Raw genomic sequence first — 20,100 nt, forward strand, 5'->3', positions numbered from 1 at the left:
AGGGTGAGTAGAGGGAGGTAAGAACACCATAAGCTGGGAATCTGAGGTGAGCAGCGAGAGAGAGGGGCTTCTTTGTTCAGGAGCTTAAAAATTAAATATTCCTGTACTTGCGGTGGCATGCCTATTTCTGGCTACTGACTTATTCCCTGGTGTGACTGACTAACAGATAAGCAACATCCCACGTCATGCAGACCTCACTGGGCATGGGTCCATTGTCTAGTGCCTTCCCACAGTGATCTTTAGGTAATAAACTTGGAGACTATTAACTGCAATTCCCTGGCAAAGCTGTATAAATGGCATGTCTCTATTACCTAATCTTCCTTTTACTCCTTCCCTGTTAATAACCAGGTTATTATAATGGTTATCGCAAAGAAGTTAAATGTGTCCAACCAAGGTTAATCAGTAACTTCAAAATTGAGGTGCAAAAACATAAACACTGTATATAATCAATGTGATATATACTAACCTCTATCTAAAGCAACTGAATGACAGGTCCACCAGTCACTCTGACATGTACTGATACCAGGGGGCAGACACTCAACGCAGGAGCTGCCCCCTGGTGGTGAGTGCGCTCCCACAGGGGGAGTGCTGCTCTGCTGACTGACCTGTTCCTGGAGGCCCACCAGCCAGCAGCAGTAGCCACTCACTCCCTCAGTAGTCCTGCAGGTCCAATCTCTAGAGAACAGGCCAGGCACCAACAGACCAGTACCACTAGCACAGGGCCACTAGCCTCCTGAAAGTTGGCCTCAGGCACCGCAGCTGCTTCCCCTCCCTAGACACTCTGCAAGGAAGAAATCTTGACAATCCCTGCGAACGTCAGGGACAGATCTGGATCCTGGGCAGGCAAGGGCATCCCACCACCTGCCCAAAGGGCAGATTGCGTTCTCCCCCCACCGACCCCTCCATCCCATACCCTTTGGGACAGGCGCCAGATGCAGGCAAGCGCCACTGCAGCAGACGAGCTTCTCCTGATCAGGACTGACTGGGCGTGAGCCTGTGGCAGGTGCAGCAGGATCAGGATGAGCGAGAGTGGTAGGCAGTAGCAGCAGGTGGCGCTGGACTGCCAGTTTCAGCACAATCCCCACAGGCCACACTGAGGGACTCCACCCATGTACAAATTCATGCACCAGGCCTCTAGTGTGACATAAGTCACCCTGCTTCTCACATATTTTACTCATCTCTCAAGGAACACGTAAAAACCCTGAAGGGTCAGATTGATCTTATTATCAAGGTAACAAATATAAAAGAAAAACCAAGGTCCATGAATTTGGGAACCTCTGTGCCATTACACCTTTCTTATTTGGGGTACAAGGCTCTTCCAAGCCAAAGGAACCTATAAAAGCAAGTCACATTAGCTGATGACTGACTGGTTGGTATTCCTGAAATGGACAGAGTTTTTACTTCTAAGATGACATATTTCTATGGCTTTTCCCCTACTATGAGAATTACTGAAACTTCAGTAGTGATCATTACATTTCCATATATACTGGAAGTTTTACACATACACATTTGTAAGTTAAAAATCTCTCTAACCTGTCTCAATCTGCTTCAGTTGCAATTTTAAATCAGCCACCTGCATAGTTAACCTCCTTACAGAAGCATCATAATTTAATATCCGGGCCTTCAGCTTTGCAGAATGCTCAGTCTGAAAAGATTTAAAGAAGGGAAGAAATCAATGTAAAAGAAATCCCAGTTCACTTCAAAAGGAACAAGTCTTTTATAGGGCTTATTCTCTTTTCCATTTTGCCCATTCTGAGCAGCTTCATGCCTGTGGTCCACAGGTCCCTAGAAAACAATAGAGCACACAAACAAGTTTGCCACCTCCATTTGCACTCATCTCTAAGAACAGTTCTATAAGGTATGAGGCAGACACCAGAGTGTCAACAATTCTAAGTCACAGGGCAAGAATCAAGAGACATTACTAGAGGGCACAACCGAGACTGGGACAATTTCTGTTTATGAGTGCGCTTTCCTTGGGATTTTATTACTGTTATAAATATAGTTATATCATCACCCAAGAATTTCTCAGGTGAGAAGGTTACCTTAGAATAGTGGGGGGATAATTTTTGATGTTAAAACCAATCTGATTTACACTGGTGTGACACACACCAAGCTTACATGTGTACACAGTGGATCAGACTAACACCCGACCAAATAAAGATCAGTACTCACTTCACTTTGCAGCTGTCTCTGCAGAGCCTCCTTGTGAGTTTCAAACTTCTTATGCCCTAACACGAAAGCAGCTCCTGCTTCCTTCAACTGTTTCTGCAAATTTACCAGTTCAGGAGGTGGTTGAGCTATAACTAAGAAGGTAAAAAAGCCTGGTGATTATCAACAGTAAGTTTTCCCATCTCACTTAGCAAAAGCAGCTAAAGATATTTTAAATTGTTCTTTCTTTTCTTTGTACACATGTAGTTAATACCATATTAATTCTATGGAATGGACTAAGAGCACAAATTTCAGAAGAGTTTAATGCATGCAGAGGCAAAGTTCACTACTCTTTTCTAATGCAAATGAAAGAAATTCTTTCAAATCCTTTAACTAACCTGAAAGCCCACCTCTTTCCTCTATCACACACAGGAGGCATAAAAGGAGTTCTCCATCAAAACCTGTTAAGTACCCCTAGGTCTAATCTGATCTGTGCACCAGTCAGCAACACTCAGGGTTCAAGCAGACATCAGATGGAGTTCCACCATTTCAGTCACTGAAGAACCACTAAAGGGTGATTCATGTAGGTTAGCCACTAAGGGTGGTATAGTTCTCTGGGCTAGTAATGGGGCCATGCTGTTAACTCCGTGGGCCCAAAGTAGGAGTGGGGAAACTTTCTTCTGCCAAGGGCCATTGGGATATTTATTTTTAGTTAGTTATTTATTTTTAAATATATTTTATTGGTTTTTTACAGAGGGGAAGGGAGAGAGATAGAGAGCCAGAAACATCGATGAGAGAGAAACATCGATCAGCTGCCTCCTGCACATCCCCCATTGGGGATGTGCCCGCAACCCAGGCACATGCCCTTGACCGGAATCGAACCTGGGACCCTTCAGTCTGCAGGCCGACGCTCCATCCACTGAGCCAAACCGGTTTTGACATGGATATTTATAACATCATTTGCAGGTCATACAAAATTATCAACTTAATTAGCCTCCTATATTTGGTCAAACATTTAATTAACTCACCCCTAATGCCTTGGCAGGGCCAGATCAAAAGATTTTATGGGTCTTCTATAGCCTGTGGGCAGGACAGTCTCCACACTTGGCCTAAACCATCAGGGAGGGAAGAATTCCCAGAATTGGGAGAGAAAGATCTGGCACAGGCACAGAGCAATGGTGAGAGGTCATCCTGTAAGCACTGGATCTTGCCTTGCTGAGAGGCACAGGGCCAGCCCACAGCCAATATATACAGTGGGGGTGAGGATGCAATGGTGGAGAGGGAATAATAACCTCAACCTCACTCTCATTCCTCCTTCTCAATGGCCAAATCTGAGCAGCAGAAAGTGAGGGGAGTTTTGTACAACCCAGAAGGCAGATTTGTAGTTTAAAGATACTTCTTAGTGACACTAATAATATACTATAGTAATAGCAAGCAAAAAAGGAAGTAACTTCAAATTGAGAATCTTAATTTTATAAAAATTTTCCTGATTGAAGCCTTCCTTACAGATACAAAGCATAGTGTCATAATATTAAGCTAATATGAATTACAAAGACATGCAAATCAGGAAAAAGACATACGGTTAAAAAGATGCAAGTTTTCATTTCTGCTCTCTTCCAGTTGTTGTTTAAGTAATTTATTTTGAGCCTGAAGCTCTAATTTCTCTTCTTTTAGAAGCAAATAGCCACTCATCTCTTTCATCTCTTCATTCAGCAGGTGGTTTTGCTTGGTTATTGCCAAGAACTGGGCCTTGAGAGATTCGAGTTCAAGCTGGAATTGAAAAAAAAAACTTGCATTTGAACAGTTACTGCAGTACTTCTTATGCAAAAACTGGCAGGCTGCTATAAACTGGGTGTCATAGTAAGTAAGGTCACTGGACAGAGGACTCATTCTCTGCAGTAAGAAGAACCTGATTCCAACATGGAAGCTCATCTTTGCCCTAGAAGGGGCGGGGGAAGTTCATCCAACCTTATACTTATGCAGAAGAACCCTGGCCTACAAAGCAAGTGCTTCAGATTAAGTTTGTTGCCCATTTTCCAGATACAACTAAGGTCCCAATAGCAATCACAGACTGCAGCAATGTTTATAAAAATGAAAAGCTGAGCTATCACAAACATGCTGTGGTGCTTTCCTTTTTTTATACATTTCATGTTTACATACAAAAGTCTACAATGTTCTCAAATAAATAGATCATTACAGCTGCAAAAATACATTTTATGTGCAGGATATATCCAGGTACATCAAGTTCCAGCTCTGTCCTTCAGAGAGCACACGTGATGAACAGCAAGAAAATAAATGGCATGTGAAAAACACATCTCATTCTGTTTTATCCTGTAAGATCCCAATGTAATGACAGGAATGTTCACCTTCTGCTGATGGGAAGGAAGGAGAGGCTAAGGCAGAAACTAAAAGCACTGGCCACCTGCTATGGGCTAGGCACATAGGTCAGCTCACCACGGAACCTCAACCACCCCAATGATTAAGGAACTTGTTCCAGGCAACAAGCAGGAAGGACTAAAAGGAAGAACTACTAAATTAACTTAAGTTGGGCCTTCTTAGTCATAAAATAAACAGTCTAAACACATCAAGCTAAATAATGTATGGCTGAAACTAAAATTTCATCTACTGCCTTGAAGTTTTATCGACTTCAAAAAACAATAGGCTTAGCAATTACCTCAAGTTCTTTCACACGAGTTGCAGAATGATTGCATTCTTCTTCCTGTTTTGAATTGGTAGCCATGGACTGCTCTTGCACAAGAATAGGTTTTACTGAAAGAGAAAGCCAACCAATTAAAGATGTTTTTCTAGTGAATAAAAACTCATTTAAGAATTTATGTACAATGTCAGACCTAATGACGATTATTTCATCATCTAAAATAGCAGGTGTCATAGTCAAAAATCAGTAGGGAAAGTAAGAAATAAGTCCTATTACCCAACAGGTGATGGGAAGTCTTAATGGTCACATATATTGTGAACTTTCTTCCACTACACATACCAACCAGTTGCACCAGCTGCTCAGAGCCCTCATACACAAAGATCTGAATTTCCTTAAATACAAAGATTTGTCTTATGATTTTAATGTCTATTTCATCATTTCCACTTCATTCAATATGAGTCTATGCAGATATATCATTAAAAAAAAATTAGCTGACTACATGATGGTACTAATTCCTAAGAAGTATTAGTCTAGTTTTCACAAGATAGTCACAGAGGAGCAGCCACACACTGGGTGACCTTATGGGTCCTTATCAAGTACCCAGCTCTGGTTCCTTTGAAATTTCTACTTAAGTTCACTTCTTTTCATAGACAAGTTTCTACAAATATACTGAGACATAAAATATCAAGAGATTGAAAAATTATTCAACTTTCCTACTCCTGGGTTAGTTATAAAACAGTTTAGGAAGTTATATGTCAGGTAAAAATATCATGAGGCATAAACATATGTTACAAGTAAAAGAAATAAGGAAACAGGTCACAGGGAATGGAGAAGTTAAAATTTTCCATAAGTAAAAAATGAAGTCTCTCATGCTTAAAACCACAATGAGATATCACCTCCCACCTGTTAGAACAGCTATCATCAATAAATGGATAAATAACAAGTGCTGGCCAAGATGTGGAAAAAAGAGAACCCTCATACACTGTTGGTGGGAATGCAGATTGGTGCAGCCACTATGGAAAAACAGTGTGAAGTCACTCTCCCCACCCCCACCCCCCCAAAAAAAATAATAATAAGAGCGGCCATATGTTCTAATAATTCTACTTCTCAGTATATGTAAAAAACAACAACATGCCAATTTGAAAAGACATACATGTGCACCCACATGTTCACTGCACCATTACTAGTAACAGACAAGATTTGGAAGCAACCTAGACTACCATCAATAAATGAATGTGTGGATACAGAAGATGTGATATATTACTCAGCCACTGAAATGAATAAAATCTTGCCACCTGTGACAACATGGATGAATCTAAAGGATATTATGATGAAATAAGTTACAGAGAAAAACAAATACCTTATGATTTAACTTACATGTGGAATCTTAAGAAATAAAAATAAACAAAACAAAACAGACAGGCCCATAAATATTGATAACAAGCAAGTGGTGGTCAAAGGGGAGGGAGGAAAGTAGATGGGGGAAGAAAAACCTCCTGAATACCCTACCTCTCTCAGGTTAAGGTCATTTTTGATACGTAAAATTAAAAGAACAAAATAATGATTAATTTTGTAGTAAAAGTAAAATGTAAGCTACACACACACATATAAATTTAGAACAGGCCCAATTTAGGAAGCTAATAACCTATACCAGAAATTTACAAATGCAGCTTTCTTCTCCACAAGAATCACCTTTATTCTTCCTGTCCTCTTCACCCAGTCTGTTAGATCTATCAATGTAGTCATCCTTTAGCTCAAGTTGATACCTGAGAATTAGAATGACCAAAATGATTTTCTTGTCACTTTCCTGAACAGATTCCTATCAATGTATGGGTTTCTGTGGCACCCAGGCACCTAAGGGCATGAACATGGCCATGCATAACTTCAAGGACTATCAGTACCAAAGCCCAGAGATCCAAATTCTGAATATAAAACCTGCTACAATCCTTTAATTTGGTCCCCAAAACTCGTTATTGTGAGGTTATTGAGAACAATTATTCCATGGTGGTCTGGATTGGCACACAAAAGTAAATTAAGTTCAATTTACACTGTTACAACTGACTCTAAATCCCAAGAACAAGAAGTCAGTCACATCCACCTGCCTTGCCTTGCACCCCATCCCCACCCCAAAGAACTTTTGCCCTCAAGGGCTGGGCATAGGGTTCGGGGCCAACTTCAACCACCCTCATATCTGGGTTAGCAATACCAAAAGCACACTTTCAAGTTTTACTTATCTCCACCAACTGCCACTAGCAGACGTTTCAGTTGAGATAGATGGTGAGTATCCTGTGAATTCCCACCCTTGCTCAAGTCATAGAGGATACCCAAACCAGACAACATCAAACAGTACATGATCTGCGAAGCAGTGGGAAAATTAACATACACATTTACTCATTCATTTAGTCCTAAGGGTTTAACAACTACAGACATGTCAGCATTTGCTATTATACTCGAGAAGCTGACATACTATATGTATGTCATCATTTCAAAATCTATACATGGAAAGGTACTATATTTTAATTAGAATTCTTTTAAAGAATAAGCTCAGTACTATGTAATGTAAGTACTATGTAATGTAATCTCATGACAAATTACGGGCAAGGCAGTAAAAAGAGACCACTTATTAAGACATACCAAAAGTTAGTTGAGTCATCTCTTCACCACAAATTCATTTACTCAATGAATATTATATGAACACCTGTGTGCTAGACACTACACTGAGCACTGTAGAGAAAAGTTACCATATGGGCTTGATGTCTGCACTGAGTAGTTAATCACTGCAACACATTAAAACTCAGATTATAGGGAAGTCATAGTAACCATAGTTATCATATTTTCCTTTTCCTGTATAATTTTTTTGCTCCATTGTTAATTTCCATTTATTTCTTTTGATTCTGGCTTTGCAGAATCTTGAAGGAATACAGGGCACATGTTACCTGATAAGCACTAAAACCACTAGGCAGAATAATTTATAAATTGATAGATACCTCCATCGTAGTGGCAAGTATGAGGCGGGAGAGGAAAAGAGAACTAAAAGGGATTATAATTCCAGCCCTGGTCAGCCTGATTCAGATGGTTGAAGCACTGTCCAGTGCATTGGAAGGTCATGGGATCAATTCCTGATCAGGGCACATACAGGAGGCAACAGATCAATATTTCTCTCTCATGCTGATTTTTACCTGTCTCTCTCCTTTCCTCCCTAAAATTATTTTTTTTTTTTTAAAAAAAGTGAATTTTTAAAAAGTTGATCAACCTGTGGGTCGCGACCCCTTTGGTGGTTGAACGACCCTTTCACAGGGGTCGCCTAAGACCATCCTGCATAACAGCTATTTACATTACGATTCATAACAGTAGCAACATTACAGTTATGCAGTAGCAACGAACATAATTTTATGGTTGGGTCACAACATGAGAAACCGTATTTAAAAGGTCAGAAGGTTGAGAATAACTGCCTTAGATCAACCACTTTTATAGTTTATCTACAATGTGAGCTGAGCAACTCACAATGTGCCATAAAATGAAAGCAAATCACAGACCCTCAATACATGTTAGAAAAGCTATGAGTAAGAAAGAGCAGAGGATGCTATTCCCTATACTGTTATCTTAAATATTCATGGGAAAGGCTTGACTGTCAATAAAAAACGTATTTTTTTAAACACTATCACCATAAAATGTTAAGTCTTATCTACTTCACTAGTATTGCTGTGTTTCCATCAACTTATTCCAAATCTATTACTTGTTTAAGAACACCAAACAATTTCTTTAGAATTTCATTCTTGAGCTTTTGGTCACAGGTCTCCTCCATGCTCTTTATATTCAGGATCCTGTCTCCTAAGTGCATCAGCCACACTTTTATGATTTTCTTCTGTAGCCTCTGATATTAGCAAAAATATAAAAAGCAAAAAAATAAAACTGTAATTGCTGAAGTAAAGACTTTAGGAGAAAAAAATAACATAATTTTAGCTCCACAAGCTAAAACTGTTATGTGACTGTCACTGCTGGGAAGTAACTGGAAAGAGCTGGAGTTCTCCATCTATTTTATGAACTGACCAAGTTATGTGGGATCTGAAGTAGCAGATGGAGCAGCATGGTGCACCAGGCTGCAGGGAGTGTGCAAGTTTCAAGACCAAAGTGCTTTTCATAGAAGATGATGAACACTTAAAAAATGATTGCAGGTAATAAATGGCCATAATAAATTCAGAGAAAAGCTACATACCAAACTTAAGTTAGTGTACTTTTGCTTTAGTACTTATTTCTTCAGTAAGATTATTTCTGTGAGGTTTAACTGATCAGCCCATAGGTATGAAAGACAAAAGATTTGTTTCTGATATTTAATAATCTAGTGATTGAATACTGAAGAGTGCTGAACAATAGAAAAAGATAGATAGGTCAATCAGAACTTCCAAATACTGAAGAATGGAATGGTCTTCCCTTGGATCGAGCCAGGTAAGTGCTAGGGAATGCTGACCATTCCAAGCAAAGGATAAAAGCTCTATGTGTTAGCACCCTCTGCTGACTAACATGTAAAGCAAAGGAGCAGTAAACTATACTTATTAGCTTACTAGATGCCTGGTGCACAAATTCATGAATGGCAGGGGTCCCTCCACCTGGCTGATCACGGTGGTCTCACACAGTCCTGATCTTCTCACCCAGTCCCAATTGGGGCTGGGGTGGGATCACAGGAGGGCTCCAGGGCAAGTCTGGTCCTGTCTTGCCTGGTCCTGATGGGCCCCACCCCAGCAGCAAGCAACTTACTGGTTGGAACATCTGCCCCCGGGTGGTCAGTGCAAGTCGTAGCGACCAGTCAGTTGACCACTCGGTCAGACACTTAGCATATCATGCCTTTATATATATAGGTTGTAACTCACAGCACAGAATGTTCAGCATGAACTTTCCCCTGCCCCTGGTCTTGGAGACCGCATGTTCTTCTAAGGCTCTGCTCACCAAATTCAGCTGCCACATGAAGTAAATTGCATTGTGTGCGTGGAAACCCTTTGTAGGCTCCATTGCTGTGTCTTTACTTCGTTGCAGTTCCAATTACTCCAACATAAAGACAGACACCCTCATTATCAGGTAACACCATCATGGTAAGACCCCTGCTCAGCCTACTGCAGTGGTTTTTAAATAGGCCATGGGTCGCCCCAGATGGTTTGGTAGAGTAGGTACAGCCGCAGCCTGCGAACTAAAGGGTCCTAGGTTTGATTCCGGTCAAAGACACATTCCTGGATTGCGGGCTTAATCCCCAGTATGGAGCACATGCAGGAGGCGATGGATTCTCTCTCATCATTGATGTTTCTCTCTCTCTCTCTCTCACTCTGCCTTCCTCTCTGAAATCAATAAAAATAGTAAGTAGGCCATTAATCAAACGTTGCTGCTCTCCATCCAGTCCCCTCAAGCCCTCTTTTGCTTTGACCCTCCCCACACACACACTCTGCTGCGGTCTGTAAAATGGGGTCAGGATTTCTACTTCAACCAAGGGCAAAGCTTCCACATGGCCCTCCTTCCCTGACTGTCTTTGCCCCCAGTCCTGTGGGGTTTCTCCCTCCTTCCCCTCCATCTAACTTGGTGGGCCCTGCTCTGCCCCCTCCTCATGTGACCTCCTGTCTGCAGCCTCCCACTTTCTCCTCTGGGGGCAGAGCTCTCCAAAGGCTGTGTGGGAATGGAGCGGGCTGTGCAGAGTGGGGTGGGGCAGACAAGGCAGTACAGGGTGTGCAGTGGTGGAGAGCTCTGTGGGCCAAGTCCAACCTTTGGAGAAGAGCTGGGGTGACAGGTCACCGGGAGGAGGAGGGAGGGATGTAGACCTTGTCCCGTGGGAGAGGCACTGGGTTCCTTGGCTGTCCCCACACAACAGCTTTTCTAGGCCCCTGCACAGCTATCATCCTCCACCTCTTGCTGCCTCCGCCTCAAGTTTTGGACTCAGTTTCTTTGACTCAGCCCCACCCCCCTCTCAGCTGCGTTCCAGGAGCCTGAGGCTGCACCTTGGCTTTGGGCAGCTATGCCTGGCCTGCCCCCTATAATGGTGTTACCCACTCTCCTGGAGTAGTTAGTGAAACTTAAATAAACATAAGCAGCTCTGAAGATTATAAATTGAGCACTGAGAAGGCCACAGGCTGCGGAGGGCTGCATAGTCCAGGCTCTCAGCATAGAAGCCTCCCCAGCCACCCGGTCCCTGCTGGCTCCCGCCCCCACCTGCCTCTGCCCAGGGCTCAAGACAAACCCCAGGAACTTCCTGACAGCTCTCACCTCACATCTCACTTTCCAGTCCAGCCCACCAGTGCCCACAGCAAGCTAACCTACTGGTCCGAGCGTCTGCCCCCTGGTGGTCAGTGCACGTCATAGTGACTGATCGACTGATCCAGTGGTCAAACTCACAGTGGAACTCCAGTAGAGGGAATAATTTGCATATTAGGCTTTTATTACGTAAGATATCAGCGATTTTCAACCTTATTTATCTCTGACACACATAAACTACTAAAATTCTGCAGCATGCCAAAAATATATTTGCCCATTTAAAAAAAACACAACAGGTATATTTTTGAATCGTTCACAATGAACCGCTATTTTGTGTTAACTGTTGTCTTTTTTTTTTATTTGAAAATCTAAGGAAAAAGAGGTTAACGCCCTTGACTACAGTCAGGTATGTCATGTTTTATATATTCTTGCAGCACACCAGTTGAAAATCGATGGCTTATTTGTCACTTTCCTTTTCTGTCATGATCAATTTACCACTTCAGTACTGCTTAGAACAGAGTAATGTAGCAGAGATGAAAAATAAAATGAATTAAAGCCTATATAAATGATCTAACCACATTAATGAAGACCAGGGCAAATCAACTAACAGTAGAACCTAATGGAAATGAAACCTGTTTCATAAACTAGACTGGTGAGCTTGCCATTAATGGCAGGTACAATGTGAAGAATGAAATAGTGGTGAGCACTTAGTACACACACATCCATCACCCAGTACAAATCAAGTCAGAGCCACTGCATTGAGTTACTACATGCACATGGAACCGTTAGATCTCAATGACTAAACATAAGTGTGTGACTGAACATAATTTGTTAACAGTTGTTAGCTTCTTCAAAGTACTGGTCTGGTTTTACTGTAGCCTGATGATGGTGTCTCACTGCTTTTCATCCCAATAACTAATATTTCAAAAGCAAAATCCTAGTCTTTGTTTCTCTCAACTTATGCCTTTTAAAACTAGCCGAATGCACCTTTACATCCAAGAACTCTACTTGGCAATTAGCATTAGAATAATTAGTAGTATTTGTTTTAAACTCACAGACTCTGAATAGTCAAAATGAAAACATTACTTACAAATCAAAAGCTTCAATTCTTTGCTTCAGTTCTGCTTCTCTGCCTTTTAGGAAATCGATATCTTTCAGTAGAAGCTGTATTTGAGCATAACTTTCTTTTGTTTCCATCTGTAGAGGAAAGCATTAATTGTAGCAAGCAAGCTGAGGAAAATAAGACAGATTTGAACTAATGGACTGCTTCCTACATTCCAGAGAACAAAGTACAGACAATTAGAGGAACAATTTCACTTTTAAAACATTCCATCTCAAGGTATGCATTTTGCCTATTCTAGTTACACAAGAATTTACCTCCTAGTCCAGGGGTGGGCAAACTTTTGGACGCGAGGGCCACAATGGGTTCTTAAACTGGTCCGGAGGGCCGGAACAAAAGCATGGATGGAGTGTGTGTGTGAACTAATATAAATTCAAAGTAAACATCATTACATAAAAGGGTACGGTCTTTTTTTCTTTTAGTTTTATTCATTTCAAACGGGCCGGATCCGGCCCGCGGGCCGTAGTTTGCCCATGGCTTCCCTAGCCCAATGACTGTTACGCTATATTACCCTAATATCCCTTGTGCAGAATATCCTGACACTTCCTTAACATTTTTGTAAGTTCTCCAGAAAAAAAAAAACAAAAAACAAAATGGGGGAACTTAACAAAGTAGAATCCCCATGGTTCAATAGTCGTCTGAAAGTTTCAATTCATGGGCGGTTCTGACTCAGAATGAACAAGCTGGAATGAAACTGTGAAAAATAGATCACACTTACATTTGCGTGTTCACTGAGCAAGGATTTACTGAATATCATGTCAAAAAGCACAGTGAGCTGGATATGAAAAGATGAACAGCTACAGTCCCCATCTTTTAAAAAATTCACAATTTACTGAGGGAGAGAGAAATAATACTACAATGTGATAATTTCACAACCAGAGTCCAGTCTCCACGGCAGGAATGATGCCTAAATGAGTCTATCAATGGGATTCAGGGAAGGCGTCACCAGGAAGCATCATTGAAGCTAAAGTTTGAAGGACAGGACAGTTTTATCAGGGAGAGAAGGGGGTGAACAGTTGGGTGGCAGAGTAAAAGTATGGTGCCTTTTATGAGGATGCCAAGCTTCTCCAGTGCCTTCAGAGAATCTGACTGAATGGAGACAGGCTGTCAACTGGTTGATCTGATCTAGTCACTCACTCATTTTAAGGTTCAAAGTGTTAGTCTGAACACAACCCATCATCTCAAAGACCAGTGCTTCCATTTATTTTTATAGCTAAAATTAACCCAATTCCCAGAAATGCCAGAAAAAATTGGAGAGGGGGTGTGGTCACCATTAATAACTGGGTTTTACTGAGAAGCTCCAAGAAAGGTTGACACTGGAAGGAAGCCTTTTAACTTCAACCATCTCCTGGTATCAGTAGTCCTGGCTGAGGAAACCATGACCCCAACCTAGTTAGGTCTGACAACCCTTGGGAAAGGAACTGTTTTTCCAAAAGAAACAATCCAATCTCTTTTGCTGGCATGCACTCCCCACCATTCCTCAACCTCTTCATGTCCTGTCCAGTCATTTTCTGGGTGACAAGATCAAATGGCCACATGGATGACACTTATAAGCCCCAGACCCTTCTACTGCAGGGACCTTTGCCTTTGCTCAGATGGAAGCACATTGCATTTGGTTTCCAACTTCACCTAGAACCCCAACCTGCAACTCTGTCCTGTTGGTCCACCCTTATTCTTCCATCTGTCTGTATCCCCAGACTTACTCCTTGATGTCTGAGACTGCCACGTAGCTCTCCCTTCTCTCCTGGATTATTAGTCATCCACACTCTGCTCTGGTTCCGCTCACCATCATGCTGAACCCCAATGTCTTCAACTAAACAGGCTGCCTTTCTCAAATGAAATAAATTCAGCTCTATAAAGCTACACTCCTCAACTACGACCATTTTTCTGCCCTCAATGACCTTCCAAATCCTCCCAAGAGCTGCAACAGAACAATCACCTACAACAAGCATGTCAAACTCATGGCCCACAGGCCGCACATGGCCCACAATGAATATGTTTGTGGCTCAGCGAATATAACAGTATGTAGCGTATTAATAAAAATTTCGTAACCTGATTTTTACAATAACCTGATTTACATAATTATTAATTACTAACTACATTTGCTAATGACTGATTATAATTGTGTTGCATTCATTTCCCTTGTGCGCCTTACGCACAGGCGTGCCATTTCTCTCCATTAATACTAGCAGACAATATTTTAGCACCCGATGACCACATCATTAGTCTTGTACTGACTTGTTTGGTATGTGCAACAGGAAATACTTTGCTTTTGGAGAATGAGAAAAGTAGGTTTATTTGCATTGTGCTTATTAATCTGTCCAGTTATTCAGTGTCTGGGAAGTTAATGTTCAATGCAAAATACTAATTTTTATTAAAACGTTCTATTATTTTTTGTTAACGATTACTCATTTATTTTAGCCCTTTGTATCCAGCATGTCTTTATCGAAATAAACCTTTCTATGAAAATTGAAGCTTTTGTTTTGCAGCCCACATAAACTTGGTTCGTGTTAGTGTTTGAAATTCTTGACCTACATGCACTTGGTCTGGTCTACTTCAATTCCAGGTTGCCCACTTCAGCAGTACCCTCAAAACAGCTCGAGAATCCTGTCAGCTTCAGAGAGCTGCTCTGCTCCTTCTGCAACCCCCCGCCACCCAGTGGCCATTCCATACCTCTGGTCCTCTCCTTATCACTTAATTCTCACATCTGCTGCAATTTTAGTGAGGTTGTCTCACGCCCCTGACTCGGACATTCACTTCCACTCTTCCTTCCAGTAATCTCGAAAAAAGAAGTCTTAGTATCCTTTTCAAAGCTGATTCTTCCAGGTGTATTCTTGACCGCAGTCCCTACTAGTCCTCTAGGCCAGTGATGGCGAACCTATGACACGCGTACCATTTTGGGTGACACGCATCGAAAGAGACAAAAAATTGCGTATTCATATATTTGTCTCTCGCAATGGCCAGAGCTGGGCATCACTCGAGTAATATTATTACTCATGTTACTCATGATCAATTACACAATTCTAAAACCAGATGTAAGCATGTACATCAGTGTTGCGTAGCAAAGATACATTGTGAAAACATCCAAGATACACTGTTCCAATATTGGCATTAATATGAAAAGGTTAAGAATTGCACTATAAAGAGATTAATCTTTACTCAAGACACTTTATTTTTACTCGAGTGACAAAATGCCCAATTCTGGAAACGGCCTCATTATTGTCAACATGTGCCTCGGGTAAGCTTCCTGTGCGTTCGGGTGCATTCGGCAAACGGACGCACTTGATCGCCATGTTCATTAGGAGACAGGAGTGGGAAGGTTAGAAGAAAAAGATATAAGGGGAGAAAAATGGCGGAGGTATAAACGGACGTGTCCTGTGCCTTGTCCTGGAGCAGATAAGGGTGAGCAGCTGAAACGGGTAACATACAGCCCGAATAGGCAGAGGATATTCAGCTGAGAGACAGTCTGCAGCTGGGAAAGACAGAGAACTCCCAGAAAAAAAAGGACGGTTGGAGACTGCGGCTGAAACGTCTCCCTGTGTGCCGGCTCAGCAGCGGAGACTGTGCCATCTTGAGTGGCTGTTACAGACAACCAGAGATCAGCTACTAACCTGGAAACAAGGGATCTCAAGCAGCGTGACTGCGTGAACTCAGACGAGCACTGCTTCTTCTCACAGAAAGGTTAGACTTCCCCTAAAGGTGCGGTTTGCAATTCAGGTTGGAGAGAGAACCGCGCGGGGTGAAATCTGCGCCCCACAGAGTCCGTGGCCCTTGGGACCAGCGTGACCCTCAAGTGGGGAAGGGGCCCCACAGGGCTGCTGGCAGAAGGGAACGATAAAAATAAGCACATAGCTGGACTGGATGCAAAAAAGCAGCCTCGGATTCTGCCAGTCTGCCGGGTGCTTGGTGCCAGGGGCGAGTGGGTGCGTGGAGACTGTGCGCAGACCTGGAAGGTGGAGGCTTGCAAATTCGCACAACTTCTCAGGCTCTGATGGTCTCACTATGAGAGAAGAGTTGATGAAGTTAGAATAAGTGCCAATGAGTACATCAGGAAACCAAATATGTAAAGTTGTTATAAAAACATTCAGTGTCCTAAACATTGATATCTCTAAAATTGTGTCAGTCACGACAGACGGGGCACCAAAGATGGTGGGAAAAAAGTGGGATTCCTGAAATTGTTTATGGAAGCTATTAGACATCCACTTGCACCTTTTCATTGCATTATCCATCAGGAGGTGTTGTGTGCCAAATCGGGATTCTCTGAATTGAATGATTTAATGTCAGTTGTAACAAAAATTGTGAATTTTATAGCTTCTCGACCCCTTCACAAGCGAGAATTTTCTGTACTTTTACAGGAAGTTGATTCAACCTACAGTGGACTACTGATGTTCAATCGTGTGAGATGGCTAAGTCGAGGAAAACTACTTGAGCGATTTGTGGAGTGCTTTGAAGAAATTATGGTATTTATTGAGAATAAGGATCTGGCAAACTTTCCTCAGATCAATGATCATAAGTGGGTCAGCAATTTGATGTTTTTTACAGATCTCTCTGTTCATATGAATGAACTGAACTTAAAATTACAAGGTTTTGGCAAAAATATTGACGTTATGTTTGGATACATCAAATCTTTTGAAAGTAAACTTAAAATTTTCAAGCGAGATATTGAAACTAAAACTCGTATTTTCCTCAGATGAAAAAGTATTTCGAGAAGGCTACTACAAGTGTAATGGAGTCTATACTTATGTACCAGAATATAGTAAACACGTTCTTTGAACAGTTCAGCGAAAGATTCAACCAATTTAGAAGCCTAGAACAGACCATTAAAATAATTAAGTATCTGGATGTAGTTTACAGTACTTTGGAATTGAATAATTTCCAATGGATGCAAATTGATGATTTAGAGATGCAACTTGCAGATTTTCAAGGTAGCATTTGGACTCGTGTTTGTCGACTTAAGGTCGAAACTTGAAAATCTGGAACGAAATCGTTTGAAACATGAAGAGTGCAACTATGAAGAAGAAATTTTGAGTGCTTGGAACAGAGTTCCTGACACTTTTAGCAATATAAAAAATCTAGCGATGGCTTTGCTAACAATTTTTTCATCAACATATTTTTGTGAGACTTTGTTCTCAGCATTAAATAATATTAAAATGAACAAAAGGAACCGGCTAACATGATGTTAGTGGCGCTTGCTTGGCTTTGAAGTGCACCAAGTATGAACCTGCAATCGAAGAATTAGCAGACAAACTTCAGCACCAAAAAAGTCACTAATTTCTAGTTTTCGTACCATTTGATTATCATTGTTTGTTTGTTTTTTAATTTTTTATTTTTTATTTATTTATTTATTTATTTATTTATTTATTTTAATTTATTGCTTAAAGTATTCCAAAGGGTATTACATATGTCTCCATTTTATTCCCCCGCCCTAGACAGTCCCCTAGCCTCCCCTATCCCCCAATGTCTTATGTCCACTGGTTATGCTTATATGCATGCATACAAGTCCTTTAGTTGATCTCTTACCCCCCTACCTCCTGCCCCCCAACCCTCCCCGGCCTTCCCGCTGCAGTTTGACAATCTGTTTGAGGCAGGCCTGCCTCTGTATCTATTATTGTTCAAAAGTTTATAATGGTCTCTATTATCCATGAATGAGTGAGATCATGTGGTATTTTTCCTTCATTGACTGGCTTATTTCACTTAGCATAATGCTCTCCAGTTCCATCCATGACGTTGCAAATGGTAATGATTATCATTGTTTTTATTATTATTTTTTCTTAAATGTACATTGTTTTTCTGTTTTTGTTCATTTTATACATATTTTTGGTTGATTTTTCTTTGTTAAATGGCATTTAAATATATAAAATAAATATCAAAAATATAAATCTTTTTTTATTATGGTTGCAAATATCAAAAAAATATATGAATATTTCTATATGTGACATGGCACCAGAGTTAAGTTAGGGTTTTTCAAAATTTTTGACACGCCAAGCTCAAAACATTCACCATCACTGCTCTAGGTCCTCAAGTGTTCCAGCAAATGTCTCATCTCACCCCTGGACTTTTAGCAAATCTACAAGCAGCTGCAGGAAGGAGCCATCCAGTAAATGATTTTAAAATATTGCCTTCTGGTGCTTTTGAATTCTCTCAAGGAACATCTTTTCCCAAGAAGGCTTCCGATCTTGCTTGACAAGCTCTCCAACATCATTCCCAAACCACTAACTCCTCAGACTTTCCTTTCTCTTCCATTTTAATTTGTACTACTTCAGTATTTTTAAAATGCTTCAACTGCAAATTAACTACAAATCATTGTAAATAATAATACTAAACAATTAGTAACAAATTCTCCATGTTTAAGTTCAATATTCATTAATTATACAGGGTATCCCCCCCAAAATGTATACACACTCTAACAGCCGATAGCTCAATTGTGAAAATGTTGTTTAATATACACTGCCTTTATAATTATTCAAGGTGTGTTTATATATTTTTGGGACACCCTATATTTATAGTTTAATTCATCTTTGGTCTCATTAACTGTTCCTGTAAAACTCATTCAAAAGGCAAAAAGAAACAACAGCAAGTGGAAAGAAAAATAATAACATGCACAAGAGTACATATCATATTAACTATATAATAAAAGCCATATATTCAAATTGTCCCCTTCACCGGGAGTTCAAGCAGGGGCGGGGCTGGCCAACCACCTGCAGCCCGTCCCCTGAGACCAGCCCCACCTGGCAGCAGGTGGCCAGGGAAAGGGAGGCCCCACCAGCAGGTAGCTACTAGGGAACCTACACATGCACTGGGCCTCTAGTTTATTAAAGATTCTAGATATTTTCCTATATACCTAAGATTAAGAATGAAAAGATAAGCAAAAATATCACTTTTGTTAACAGCAACAAGATAAACTTACCCTTTCATGCATTTCTGCCTGAAGCTGCTGTTCTAGTTCTCTCTTATATTCATTTAACTTTATTTCTAAAGTTCCTAATGTTGGATGCTGAGGGTAAGCACCTGAAAACTGATCATCAATATGTTGAAGCTTCTCAGCTATTAAAAAAACACAAACAGGGCAGAGGACTCAGGGTAGGTGAGCAAGAAGTCTGTTCAAAAGCAAAGAGTACAGGGATACGGACAGGGGGCATCTGCAATTTACTCTGAAACAATTCAAAAAATTGAGATAGATTACTGGATGAACAGAAAGTGATCAAGCAAACATAATACAAACTTACTGGTGAACTGTAAAACTTTCAACTTTTTTGAATGCTGGAAAATTTCCATCATAAAAGTCAGGGGAAAAGAAAGCAAAAGGTAGGTCAGAAAACAATGGCATCTTTTTCCAGTCTCCAAGTGCCAAAGAGTTCTTTTATGGTCTTTGGTGAAAGCTGAGTCACATGTTCAAAACACTGATCTTAAAATGAATCAGAGATTCTTAGTTTTAAGTCTTCCATTTTACAGAGGACACAGGTGCCCACACAGTGTAGGTGACTCCCAGAGGGCTTAGCAACTACACAACGGCATAACTGGGACAAAAGCCAGGTCTGCTATTTCTCTCATTCCAGTGCTCTCTGCAGCAGACCCGAAGCCCTCAAACCAAATGTGGATTAGAATCAAACATTAACAGAGTGCAAAACCCACACGAGAGTGCAATCTCAATCATGTAAACACCAGTGCCCACTAAAAAGTATGCACAGGAAAAAAAGACTGGCAGAATCAGATTAAGATATTTGAATTTATTGTCTAACAAGTTATTGCTTTTAATGAGTAAGGAGGAGCCAGGATTAATCACAGCATTTTAGCCACCTGTTTCCCTTCTGAGCATACACCTAAAGGCAGGATGGTACTGTATGTAGAAAGGCTGTCCCATGGAAAAGGATCTGGATCATGGACCAGAAAACTTGGACTCCAGTATCACTTTTCCTTCATCTGGTGACCTTGGTTTCCTCAACTA

General features: G+C 41.0%; 1 protein-coding gene across 1 annotated transcript in view; it reads right to left on the reverse strand.

The window, feature by feature from the left end:
- The window catches only part of LOC308512370 (centriole and centriolar satellite protein OFD1-like), a gene marked incomplete at both ends in the record, with an annotated part of 134,089 nt that overhangs the window by 23,616 nt on the left and 90,373 nt on the right, over positions 1-20,100 (reverse strand). The window contains 12 exon segments of the mRNA XM_081082139.1: positions 1,550-1,645; positions 2,173-2,303; positions 3,729-3,918; positions 4,823-4,917; positions 6,497-6,570; positions 8,560-8,624; positions 8,626-8,655; positions 12,134-12,232; positions 18,275-18,314; positions 18,316-18,353; positions 18,357-18,437; positions 19,063-19,199. Coding sequence (XP_080938265.1) covers positions 1,550-1,645; positions 2,173-2,303; positions 3,729-3,918; positions 4,823-4,917; positions 6,497-6,570; positions 8,560-8,624; positions 8,626-8,655; positions 12,134-12,232; positions 18,275-18,314; positions 18,316-18,353; positions 18,357-18,437; positions 19,063-19,199 — 1,076 coding nt within the window.

Source organism: Myotis nattereri (genome assembly GCF_964212035.1).
Source record: "Myotis nattereri genome assembly, chromosome: Y".
In the NCBI taxonomy this organism is placed as follows: domain Eukaryota; kingdom Metazoa; phylum Chordata; class Mammalia; order Chiroptera; family Vespertilionidae; genus Myotis; species Myotis nattereri.